Consider the following 12,720-nt stretch of genomic DNA (forward strand, 5'->3'; position numbering starts at 1 on the left):
GCTCCCCGCCAGCCGGCCTGTCTGAGACGGAAACCCAAGTGACGATGCTGATAAGAAGCCGTGCTTGTGGCCAGAGGCCCGGGGGCCCCGCACGGGAGGGCAGAGCCCGGGGGAGCCTCCGCCAGCTCCATCGCAGAGGCTCGGTGCTCCAGCCCGCTTTGCAGGGCTGTCCTGCGTGCACAGACTCCCCAGTGCTGAAAACCACCGCGTACCCCACATCCTGCCCAGGGCAAGCACGGGCGCTGCAAAAAGATGTAGTAGAAAAACTAAAGGTTTATTTTTCTAATAAAATACATTCTCACAAAATAACCCTTTCTTTCCCATGCTGAGGGACTGGGGCATGGTTCTTGCCAGCTCTCCTTCCACTCCCCTCTCCTCAATCCGGAGCCACTCAGGGGCACCGCTGGGGAAGGGAAGGCAGCGATGCTCTCCTGTAAGGGCTCGGGGTGCAGGATACCCCAGCACGGCCCCGGCACCCCAGGCAGGGCTGGTGGAGGTCCTGTGGGTGCTGTAGCAAGTGTAGGGCCCCTGTGCCCCATGCAGGTGTCACCCACCCCGGCATCACAGCAAGCCTTGCCAGATGCAGGGCACTGGGCCGGCCAGATCCTGCCCTGGCTGCAGGGTGCTGCATTCACGTGAGCTGGCGTTGGATGCTGCTCCTGCTGGCCTTGGGGCTGGGGCTGGGGATGACGGCTGTGTTTTGGGAGAGGAAGAGGAGGAAGAGGAGGAGGAGGAAGGTGCAGGTTTGTCGGTCAGCGTGGATGCTGGAGAGAAAGAGGTGCATGCTGGCTTCGGGTGTCCTGCCCCCAGCTCGCCTCCTGGAGAGATGCTGCTGCCTAAAACCCTAAAACCCCACGTCCGTCCCACATCCCCACCCTGCCTGCCCCGGGAAGCATAGATACCACATCAGACATTACAGCCCACTGCTGTTTCCCACCCTGTGCCCTTCCAGGGCCTTAGGAACCCCCTGAGACCCATAACCATACACCAGCTGGGCTGGAGAAACCCCGCTCACCTCTCACTGCGTGTTGTCCAGCTCCTTCCCTTTCTTATGCGACTTTGACTGGGGGTTAAAGAAGAGAAAACAATAATTCTTTTACAGACCTGCCCTCTGCTAACACCGGGGGAACAAGCAGCCGGGAAGCACCAGCTCCTAACCCCCAGCATGCGAGCTTATTCTCAGGTGAATTTGAGGGAACCTGCTTTCATATCCTACAGAAGGACAGCAAACATCCTGTGGTCACGGGGATGGTCTCAGAAAGTGAGTGAGTCACGCAGACAGTAATTTTGGAGGGGAGACTCACAGCTCCCAGCCTCGGACAGCCCCAGGGGCTCGGGGCATGCACCCACGTTCACCCACCGAGAGCCTCCGGCAGGGAGGGATGTGCTGGTACTCACAGGCTCCTGTTCCGCGTACTTGAATTTCTTCTGCTTGTAGTAGTCCCGGCCTTGGAGGAAATGCAGCAGGAGCAGGTCGCAGAGCACAGAGGCCTTGAATCAAAGCACAAGCAGGGTTGGGGCTGCCCTTCCAGCTCGCCTGTGCCCTCTTGTGCTCCCAGTTTGTCCGGGTTTGTCCCACAAACTGGGGACACTTCTGCTTCAGCCCACTGCGTGGAGCTGCTGAAGAGCATGAATCCTCCAAAAGTCCATTTAGGGCAGAAAAGAAGCTTGCTGGGACTGACACCGGGCAATTTCAACAGAAATTAAATGCTTCCCCTTTGGGTACACGCAGCACACACACCCGTTGAGTCGTGCCAAAGTCTTTAAGGATCATAACGAAACAGGATCTCGGGGCTGCGCCTTGCTGCTCACCACCTCCCAGACCCCCTTAGCAATGCATCCAACATGCTGCTGTCAGGAGGGCTGCCCAGCAGGACATCGGATCCCTTCAGCCCATGGCCATGGGACCCTGCTCCCCATGTTAACGGGGCACTGGGCATCTCCTTCCCGCTCCTGCTCATCACCAGGGCACTAATAAGACACAAAATAGGGGCTGAAACCAAACTTACCACTCCAAAAATACCAATTCCAGAGCCGATTGTGGTCATGGTGGGGATGATGTCAAATTTGCCCGCCTGTAAAAAGTCAGAGGGAAGTGGTGAGATGCTGCAACGAGCTGACGGCAGGAGAAGGCTGCGATAGCCACAGGTAGGGCTCAGCTGAGGAGCCTGGCAGCAGCTCCAGCCACGAAATTTCCCACAACCCAGAGAAACAGAAGCTGGTTAAGAGCTGGTTTTAAACTCATTCGTCAAACAGAAAAATATGGTTGTTTTGGGTTTGTTGAAATTATTTTGCTTCCTGTATTTCTAACTAAAAAAAAGAGAACGCATACCCTTTAAATATTGCCAGTGGGAGTGCCACAGGGAAAGCCTTCTTTCCCAGTGGGAAGAAAGAGAGGGGAAAATAAAAATTTAAAAAAAAAAAAAAAAGATAAACACAAGCATTCTGGAAATGTCAGTGAAAGGTTTCAGCCTTCCATGGTCCTCCCAAACCCCCAAAGTGGGTTTGTTCTGGGACAAAACCAGAGGCTGAACTGCAGCTGATAGATGTGGTCCATACAACGGCCCCATGAGACCCGGCGCTGCATTACGGTGCTGCTGACACCCGTGCCCAGCTGCCCTTACCTTGCCGTTCACCAGGATGTCGAACCGGATCCCGAACACCTTGTACAGGGTCCTCTTGTCTGTCCCATCTTCTTTGTAGTATTTGGCGTACCTGTGCCATGAGATAGGGAGCGTTAATGGCTTGTTAATGGGTGTCTGCCACCCCCTGCCACCCCACAGCACTGGGACCTTGGTCAGATGTGGAGCAGGATGGGGTCTGAGGATGCTCCTGACCCTCTCCTAACACCTTGAGGGACTGGGTTATTGCTTCCCTATCCCATTCCATCAAGCACTGCTGTCTGGCATTGCAAAACCAGCACCTACATTGGAGGGCAGTCCTGGATTTACTGCCGCCCACCGAGTGCTGTGGCATCCCCCAAACCCCCACCTTCACACCTTGCCTGGGGAGGCAGCGGGGTGCCCTCACCTGAAGTTGAAGCCTGGCGAGACGTTACTGTCGTCATTGTAGAGGCCGTGGAACTGGTAAACGGGCTTGCAGTGCCGGACGGGCCAGTCGAGGTCGCAGTTCCAGTCGATGGTGATGCCCACCACTCCGCCCTGCAGCGGGGACAGCAGCACCGGGTGACACGGAGACACCCCGGCCCTCCTCGTAGGTGGCCCTCCCTGGGTGCTACAGGGTGTCCCGGCTCCCCGGCAGGCTGCATGCCCTATGCTGAGACTCTTCTTTTGGCCCTAAATGCTGGATGTATGACGAAGTTCATGCCCTCTTGCTCCTGAGCACCATGCTACACCCGGGGCATGGTCAGTCCTGAGCAGCGATGATCTCTGTGGCCCTTCCTTGCCTGATTTTGCCTGTGAGTTTTGCCTGCCCCATGGCTTAACACATCAATCACTAAACCCTTTCAATCATTACACCAGAAAAGGCCACGTCTGAGGAGATTCATTATCTTTAAGAGATTTAATTCTGCCACTGCCATGCAAGGCCCTGGGAAGTCCCACCCCTGGTTGCAGCAGTGGCAGTTTGGCCAGTCCCGTGCCCCCCTCCCTGTGTCCCAAGGCACATGGCTGAACATCCAGTACCTTAACGGCCAGGACAGTGAAATTCTGGCCCGATTCCTTCACCACGTAGCCCAGGCCAAACACGGGGCACAGGGAGTCGGTGACTTTGTGGTACGTGCACTTCTTCAGGTAATCCTTGGTGACGCTCTCCACCAAGTTGCGCCTGCGCGTGAAAGCAGAGCAGGAAAGGCCCTGAAGAGCCGAACAGTTTGGGTGGGGAAGGAGCTGTGTGTGACCCCGCTCCAACGCCTTGCCCAAAGCTGGGACACTTCCGAGCTGGGTCAGGCTGCACAAGGCCTCGTCCTCCATCCCACACGGAGCACAGACCCTCTCCTCCTGCTTCCCCCACCCCAGGGCCCTGTTCCTCCTGAAGCTCCCCGTGTGGCTGCCTCCCTGCTGTTTGCTCTCCCACAGGTGTCTCCACGTCAGCTTTGGGTTCACTGCTCTGCCTGCAGCCCCTCCCCACGTTTCAGCACAGATCCACCACCCTCACTTCTTTTTGCAGCCCCTGCTTCGTCCCCCAGCCCTCCCGCGGCCTCCACCACCCCTCCCAGCCGCCTCTCCTCCACGAGCAATGCTCTCAGCACAGTTTCCATCTGGGACAAATCACCAACAGTGCATCCCACAGCACCCGCACTCAGCCTTTTTTTTTTTTTTTTTTTTTTTTTTTTTTTTGCCATCTCCCCCAGAAAGGGTGAAAAGGGTGAAAAGGGACGGATGACGTCCGGCCTGCCACCCGGCTCTGCCCTTTCTCCTAAAAATAGCCTTTCCGCGAAGCCTCCCTGCCCCTGATGGTTTTGCAGACCCCGTGCCCTGGTCAGTCCCATCCCAGCCCTTCTGCTCGGCAGTTCATTAGCAGCAGCGATCAAAGGCAGGAAATCCCCCCTGACCCCAGCTGGCTCTGGCCACCCTCTCCTCCCAGGCCCTGCTGTCCCCCGCCATGTCCCCCCTGCAGCCCCCGTCACCACCTCGCCCCGCTGCCGGTGAGGGTCCCACCACCCCTTGTGGGGCAGCCCCACACGTGCTGGGGCGTTTAACCTCAGCTGCAGAGCGGGGATGTGACTGGCTTAGTGAGGAATCCACTGTGCTCAGCACAAATAGCTGTTCCTAATTTGCCCCAAATCAGCTATGGGACTGGTGGTGTCATAAATCTTAGCACACTCAGCTGGTGGTGGAGGGGGCAGCAGCTGGGCTTGCTGGTGAGGGATGACAGACCCACATCACGCACCCAGCTCTGCCCCCGATTTCCCCTCCAGGCCATAGCCAAGCAGAAGTCCTCCCCCCAGCCCTCCCCGTACCTGGACACCTTGAACCTGGGGAAGGTGATGCTGTTCTTGATGAACAAGGTGAACTTCTCCGCTTCTGACAGCAGGGCAGGGCTGAAAAACAAGCAGTGGCACATGTCCATGGCAAGGAGGAAAGGACTTGGCATATGCCAAGAGGTGCTTCACAGCGCTCCATGGAGGCTGGAGATGGAGAACAGCTCGTGGGCAGAGAACGGCTGCTCTGAGGGCGGCTGGGACACGCGTGGAGAACCCAGCAGAGAAGGGGAGAGCCACCAGGAGCAAACCAGGCCGCGAGGGACACAACCCCCTGGGGACACCAGGCAGCATCTAAAGCCACAGGGTCTGCACCAACCCGGGCTGTCCTGGCAGCAACCTGCAGAGTCCAGGCTGGCTCTGCCCTACACCGACTGCTTCTGGTCCCAGCCAGGTGTAAAACGGGGTGACAGCATCTCTGCTTACTTGGGAACGTGGTAGTCAACTTCAACAGGGCACCAGCCAAAGATCTCGCAGGTCTTCACCGAGCTGTTGAAATTCACACACCTGCCCGTCCTGAGCCCTGCGGAGCAGAGAGAGCTGCTCGCATCCCTGGGTCCTGGGAAAACCCAGCTCAGCACCGGGATCTGGGGGACCTGGCTGGGGTTCCAGCCCTGCCATGGCCATCCAAAGCACCAAACAGTGCCCCTTTATTAGAAGGGCAATTAACTGTGGCCAATCAGCTGTTAGAAAGCTGTAAGTTTGGGGGAAGTGTTTAATTTCCTTCTTGATTAAAGGGTAATCAAGTTGTTTTTTTTTTTTTTTTTTTTCAGCTCAGACATCATTTGGAAGAGGAGAGCAGGGCCAGCCCGGGTAGGACCCTCTTTTGCTACCGTACCTTGTCCCTCGCGGCTGTAGGTCCCCTTGTTGCAGTTGCTGTCCCTCGTGCAACTCCCGGCATCCGGCAGCTGTTTGGGGAAAGCCGCTCAGCGCTGTGTCCCACCAGCACCCCCCAGGGCTTTTCTCTGTCCCCCCATGGGGCAACAGCCTCCTCCATACACCGCTTCCAGCCATGGGCATCCAAATTCGGCAGGGAAAAGGGTGAGGGGTTTCTTTTTTAAGCTTTAAGGCTCACGCTTTTACTAAACTTCTCGCTCTCAGGAGAATTGCTCCATCGGTGCCACCACCTCAGCCCCCCGAGTTACCGACGCGGTGACCGCTGAAGGGAGCCAGGGCGCTTACCTCCGGGCAGGTTCCTTGTTTCTGTCCAGGGGTGATAATGAAGTTGGTCATCACCACGAAAGAGTTGTCCCCCTGTGGAGACACAGCCAAGGAGCTGACAGCCAGCACGGTGTTTTTGGGGAGCAGAAGAGCCCCTTCCCCGTGGGACCCCAAAACCACCAGAGCATGGCTGGGTGGGTGACTCCTTTCTACCCTGAATTTGTGTCCTTGGGTCCCACCTTGGGAAGCTGGTGGTGGCCTTGAGGAGCCGTGGTGTCACCAGTCCCCTCTTGCTGCCCACATCTGGAGGCACCGGAGGAGCCTTCAGCCTTGTGGGGGCAGCATCAAATGTGCCTCACCAACCAGGGGGTGTCCCAAGCATCAGGCACTCCCCGGGGACGACATGGGGAAAGGTTTGTGGCAGGAGCCCCCTGCTCTCCACCGGGGAGAAGCTGTGCCGCGGGTGGCCCCATGGAAAGCTGGCACCGAGGACCCCACCGGGCCCTGCTTCATGGGGTCAGGATGAGAGCAGCCCCCCCCCAGCCCCTCCTGCCTCCTTACCTGCGGTGGGAAAACGTAATCCACCACGTCCCAGATGTGCGGGCCCAGGACACTCTCGTTGGTCAGCGTTATGCCTTTGAGCTTCACCGACACCGAGCTGACGATGCTGTCCTGCGACTGGTAGCCCTTCTCGTAGAGGAAAACCCACCTGGGGGAGGAAGGTGAGGGGTGAGCGCAGCGGGGACAGGACAGGACGGAGTGGGACAGGGCAGATGCAGCGAGCGCTTCCCTGTGCGCCAGGGCAGCTGCAATTACCTCCCAAATTTCCTCTTTCTAGAGGGCCTGGGGACGTGTTGCTGAACTCTCCCACCCCATGCTCACGGTGTGTGGGAGCTGCAGGACCTGCCCTCAGTGCAGGCTCAATTATTTGGGGGTTTGGGATGCGTTTTGTGGCTGAGGGCAGGCGAAGGCAGGTAGAGCCGGGTCTGGAGGGCATTTAGGATTGAAGCCTTGCCGGACTCAGCAGCCCCCTAGTCCCTTCTGATCCCCTGCACTAATATTCTCCCCAAATTGCTGCCTCTGGGGTTAGGACATGGGTAAGCCCAGGGCCCCTCCAGTGCCACCAGTTCCCCATCCAGCCCAGGGAGCTGCGGTGCCAGGGGCTGTGGGCAGCATCCCTCGTGCTGCTGCCTCCCCAGCTCCCATGTTGCTTGTCTCGCTGGGGCCAGCTCCTGGCACTTTTTAACCCAGGGCATAAAGAAGCTGCCGCTGGATGAAGTCTGACTCGGGGAGCCTATAAACACGGCTGAGTGACCATGTCAGGTAGCTCCCAGCACTAAAAAAGGAGCGCTCTGCTCTTTGTCCCTGCCTGGAGCTCTGCCCTGTGGCTGCCGGACCTTTTGGGGACGGTGCTTTGGGGTCTGCAGCCCCATGGGTGTGCCGAGCCAAGGGAATAGCACCCTGGGCTGAGGGCAGAAACTGGGGCACTGCTGCAGAACTCACCTTTTTCACCTTAAACCTGTACTGGGTTATACTGGGAGGGCAGGGTGCGGCCCCATCCCAGCCACCGAGCCCCGGCAGCAGGGCAGCATCTCCCCGTGCTGCCAACACCTCCTTGCGCCCCACCGAGGGGACAGAAATCCCCCGGTGGTGTCACCCTGCCTCCTGCCCCATCCTGCCATCATCTCGGCCTCCTCGCATGCAAACATTTCAGGAAGCCAAAGCCACAAGGCGCAGCCCGCCGGGCTGGCAGCGATAGCGCCTTATCGCAGCGCTGTCTGCAGCGAGGGGCCGCTCCTTCCTCCGCGCTCATGTCCCCGCTGCCACCACACGGTCATGCATCCTGTGCCTCCTGCCAGGGGCACGGAGCTGAGATAACTGCAAATAAATCAATATCTGCCTGCCGAGCTTGCTTTCGAGGAAGAGCTAATCTCAAAGAGTACGGCTCGGGGCAGGCAGCAGTGACATGCAAGCAGCCGGGGTCCAGCAGGACATCCCGACCCACCAAGGCAGCAAAAATATCAGAGTTATGGCAACACCTCCTCCTCTGCCCCTGTTCGTCACCCCTTCAGGTTTTTCTGCTGATCTCTCCTTGCTGCCCAGCCCGTTTTAGCTGGGTTACTTAAGCCATGGTTCCCTCGGAAATCCTGCTGCAAGCAACTGCCTCTGCCTGTTCCCCCTTCGCAGGAGCGGTTTGGGCTGAGAGCGCCCTGGTGAGCAGGGCAGGGGCGATGTGGGGTCCCAGCGCCATGGTGCAGCCCCTGGGATGCTTGTCCCCCCTTCTAGGGGAGATGGGGTGAAGCTGCTATTGCCCCCACAGCTGCCAGGGGCTCGCTCGGAGCCCCAGGTGCGACCACGTCTCTGCTGTGCTGTGCCAGCCACCCTGTGCTCCCCAAATACCCATTTTTTCCCCCAGTTCTTGCTCTGCTCTGCCCGCAGCAGCCGGGCACCCCTTCTCCGTGCAAACCTCCTACCATGGGTCCTTCCTGGCCACCAGGTGCTGCTCTCCAGCCCATTGGGCACAGTGATGATTTCTGCATCATTCCCAGCCCCATAACGCGGCACCCTGTGCCCTACCGCCTCTCACTACCACATCCCCAGTGCCTTCTCCCGCTACAAGAAGGATCCCAAGGGCTAAAGTCAGCTCTGAGCAGCCCTGTGAGCCCCAGGGCACCTGAGGACACATGCCCTCGTGCAGCTCCAGCCCTCCTGCCCAGCTCGCTGCCCTTTTTTTGAGCTGCTCTTGGGGCTGCCTCGTACAAGCAAAGCAAAACAGGGCTTTGGAGCGCGGCTGCGTCCCGGCCCCACGGCAGCCGGGGAGGGGACAGGGAAATTTATGGCCCTGTCTGCAGCCGCCTGGGTCTCACAAATCACCGCGCTGGCCCCAGCTGCCTCTTATTTCATATAAAGAAAAATAAAAATAACAACAGATTCTCAGGCTGCTGGCCAGCAGCTGGAGCAGCAGCTGGAGGCGGCTCAGCGAGTGCTGGGGCTGGGCAGGGCTCGTGCCTCGGAGCAGCCGGGATGGGGAAGACACAGGGCTTAGCCCCACAGCGGGACACAGGATGGGGTTCCCACAGACAGGGGATGCGATACCATCGGCAAAACCCCCTCGTGTTGAGATACAGGGGAAACAGGAGCCCCTTCCTCCCCGTTCCTTTCTAACGTGGCGGCCAAGCGCTAATTTGGGAAAGCGTGCCCCGGCGAGCCTTACCCGATGATGTACGCCAGGACGATGAGCTGGATCAGCCGGAAGGTCAGTCCCACCTTCTTGTTCCTCACCAGCACCATCCGAGGGGTGTCGTACTCGAAGAGGAAGGAGGACACCTTCTCCATGCATTTCTGCCCCATGGCTGCGCTGGGGCTGTGCCACCGCCGGCCCCGCTGCTCGCCGCGGCGCGGGTTGGGCCGTGCCTGCCGTCGCTCCTCTGTTTGCAGAGAGATAAAATAAATAAATATAAATAATAATAAAAATGCTATCGGTGCTGCTCCGTGCTCGGTCGGGCTGTCGGGCTTCCTCCTCTGCGTGGGGACGGGGTTTCCTGTTCCTATAAGCGCTGGGCTGGGTGCAGCGGTGCCCTACATGGAGCGGGGGTGGGACGGGTGCGGGAGGGTGCAGGGGCCCTCCCTGGGGACAGGGAGGGAGCAGGGAGCAGAGGGGGTCTGGGCAAGGACACAGGGGTCCAGGGGAGGATTTTAGGCAGTGCAATCAGGGCATCACCTTTCTGCCCCCTTGATTTTTGGGGTTGCGTATCTCCCATCCTTGTCCCTAACCCATGTCCTGCTCCATCCCCCCCAGAGCCCACCCGGACCCCCAGGTGGGGACACTGAACCCCAGAACTGGGGAGCCAAGCCCATGGGGCAGCCAGACCCCTGGCTTGGCCCCCTCCCACAATGAGGTCGCCCTGCTGGGGCTTGGCTGCTTCCCAGTGCTCGCCCAGGGGCTGATCCAGGCACATTTTGAAGCATTTTCAGCATTTCCAGCATTTCCTGAAAGGCCCCTGGGAACGGGGCTGGCGGGCACACCCTACAGCGAGGGATGGATGCTGCAGCACCGTGGTACGTGGCCAGCACAGAACAGGGCTGGAGCTGAGCGTGCCAGGCTGAAATTTGGGGCCTGACATCACCGCAGTGGGGTTTGGGCTCAGCGCTGGGCAAAGCACAGAGCTTGTGGGTGCGGGACCCCTGGGGACGGGGCACTGGTGGGGGATTCCTTTGTTGGGGAGCACTGGGACCGGCTGGGCGGAACGGGGGATGCTCTCCCCAAAATCCAGACCACGTCTGCTGACACCACCTGTCACAGCCCAGGGCCCTTGGCACGGTGTCGCCCCATCGGCACAGCCCTGACCAGCGTGAAAGCAGCAGAACGAATCCCTTGCAGTGCTGGGCCATGGGGAGCGTGGTGGGGAGGCAGGCCAGCCATTTATCCACGGCCTCTGGGCACCCCAAGGAGCTCGGGTCTCCAATTCCTGTGCTCCCACGTTTCCAGTGGCACGGCCCCATCCCAGCTCCCCACCGCGGGGCTACGCGGGAAGCTGTCAGATGGGCGGCCAAAAGCAAAGGCTGATGCTAATCGTGGCAGATTGAAGGCTGATCCTGCTATTGAGCGGAGCAGACAAACCTTATAAGCTTAGATATCTGTCAGGAGAGCAGCAAATAACTTACTGTATGAAACGAGGCCTTTTAGGGAAGGCTGCTCACCCTTGCCAAGGCCATGGGGATAATGAAAATAGGACAGCTAAATTTAACAGCAAAATGACTTGTAAAAGAGTCACTTCTAACCTTCCTCTGGTACTTGGAGTCAATAAAATGGTTAGAGCATGGATTTAGCTAAAATAGTTTCCATCGGGGGACAACGGGCATCTCCCAGTTTAGTCCCTCCTGGAGCCGTGGCACAGACCCCGTGGCGGTGCCGGCGCTGGGCATCACCCGCCCATGAAACCCCAACATTTGCAAACCAGCTCCGAAACCTCATCTCCTGCTGCGCCCAGCTCACGTCACCACCGCGCACACCTCGCCCCCGGCTGCTCCCTCCCTGGGTTTAACACTCGCTAAATTGCTTTACAGCAGGGGTTTAATGGCCGGGGGCTGGCATTGCGACGTGGCACAGGCGGTGCCAGCTGGCCGGCAGGCCCCGGTGCCATCCTTCCCCTATTTGCAGTGACGTTTCCCCCCATGATAACGCCGTGATCTCTTATCAACGCCCTGTTTGCAAGGTGCTGACCGCAGGGAAGCCGTGTGCCCTGTCCGTAAATTAAATGGTGATGGTGTGGGACCTACCCGCCCGGGGAAGGCACTCACCTGCAGGAAGATGCTGAGTTCACGGGGCCGTGGTGCTGCGCAGGTGCTGGGGTGTCCCCATGCCGGGGGAGGACTTTTGTCTCCTCTCCTGTGGCTGATATCTTACTGCGAGGGTTAGCAAAAGATTTACAAGAATAAAGCAGCGGAAATGGTGCTTTGTGGGTAAGGTGCAGCCCGGGGGTTGTGGGGACCTCGGGTGGCTCTGCAGCTTCTGCAGTGCCCGGCCACTTCCTTCTGCACCAAGCTGGGCTTCGTGCTGGCAGCACCCAAAATTGGGACCAAGCAGGGCAGGAGAGGGACACCGTGGGGGCAGAGGGCACAGCCAGGTATTGAGGAGGGTGAGCTGCACTTCGGGAGGGGAAGTGCACACAGAAAAAATGCGTGCAGCCTCGGTGACCCTACATCAGCACCCAGGACCAGGCCTGAACGCTGCCCGTGGTTGGTGCTGCCCAGCCCCAGCACCGTGCTCGGCCACATCCAGTGCCCCCAGCAGCTCCCCTGGGCCAGAGCTGGGGGCATCGAGGGCTGGAGGCTGACCTGAGGGCATCGCTGGCCATGCTGCTCCTCCGTCCCTATTCCTTAAACTCTGCCTCTGTTGGGGCTGCCTAGAGAAAAATACAAAATGAAATAATAATTTTTTAAAAAAGGTATTTTTATATTTTTAATGGAGATATTTGGAAACGTGAGGGTACCCTCACTTCAAGCTGGGACCCTGGCGCAGGGGATGGAGAGCCGCCGGGGCACAAAGGGGGGGGTCTGAAAGCCTCCGTGCGGGGCACGAGCCCACCCACACCCCGAAAAGCAAAGCCAGGGTCAGAGCTCCCAGGGCTTTCCAGGCTCTCAGGCGCTGCTTTTTGGAAAAAAAAAAAAAAAAAAAAAAAAATCTTGGGGGGGGGGGGTTGGAGTGGAGAGGGGGGAATAATAATAGATGAAGCTCATTACACAATCCAGACTCACGCTTGGCAGCTTCCAGCACGGAGCTCCGAATTTCAGCACAAAAAATGCACAGCACGCTGCAAATCTGGGGGCCGGGGGGGAAGGGGGAGAGAAACACGGTGGCAAGTAGATGTAAAATATGGTGGTGGGTGCAAAGGGGACCTGCATTGGCCAGGTCACCGGGAAGAGCCCCCACATGCTGGAGGCCGTTCCCAGCGATTTTGGCTGCCGCGGCCCCCTTTGCCCCTGCCAGCTGGAGGAGATGCTCCCACCGCCCCGCCGTCGATGGGGAGGGCGGGGAAAGAAAAACCAAAAACTGGCAGATGTGAGCGAGCGAGGGCTACGAAACGGCATGTTCAGCTTTCTTTCCAATTTTAACT

The 12,720-nt window shown here is 58.7% G+C and overlaps 1 protein-coding gene across 1 annotated transcript; it reads right to left on the reverse strand.

Annotated features, from left to right (window-relative positions):
- Nucleotides 1–255: 255 nt before the first annotated feature.
- P2RX1 (purinergic receptor P2X 1) lies at nt 256–9,646 on the reverse strand. Its single transcript, XM_068655960.1, has 13 exons — nt 9,318–9,646; nt 6,665–6,812; nt 6,125–6,196; nt 5,781–5,850; nt 5,369–5,465; nt 4,922–5,002; nt 3,645–3,786; nt 3,031–3,161; nt 2,625–2,715; nt 2,010–2,075; nt 1,399–1,491; nt 1,016–1,063; nt 256–764 (listed from the first exon to the last, which is right to left on the reverse strand). Exons 1-12 carry the CDS (start codon nt 9,452–9,454, stop codon nt 1,019–1,021), a joined length of 1,173 nt encoding a protein of 390 aa, XP_068512061.1. The 5' UTR covers nt 9,455–9,646; the 3' UTR covers nt 256–764; nt 1,016–1,018.
- Nucleotides 9,647–12,720: the final 3,074 nt, after the last annotated feature.

Source organism: Anas acuta, chromosome 19 (assembly GCF_963932015.1).
Source record: "Anas acuta chromosome 19, bAnaAcu1.1, whole genome shotgun sequence".
In the NCBI taxonomy this organism is placed as follows: domain Eukaryota; kingdom Metazoa; phylum Chordata; class Aves; order Anseriformes; family Anatidae; genus Anas; species Anas acuta.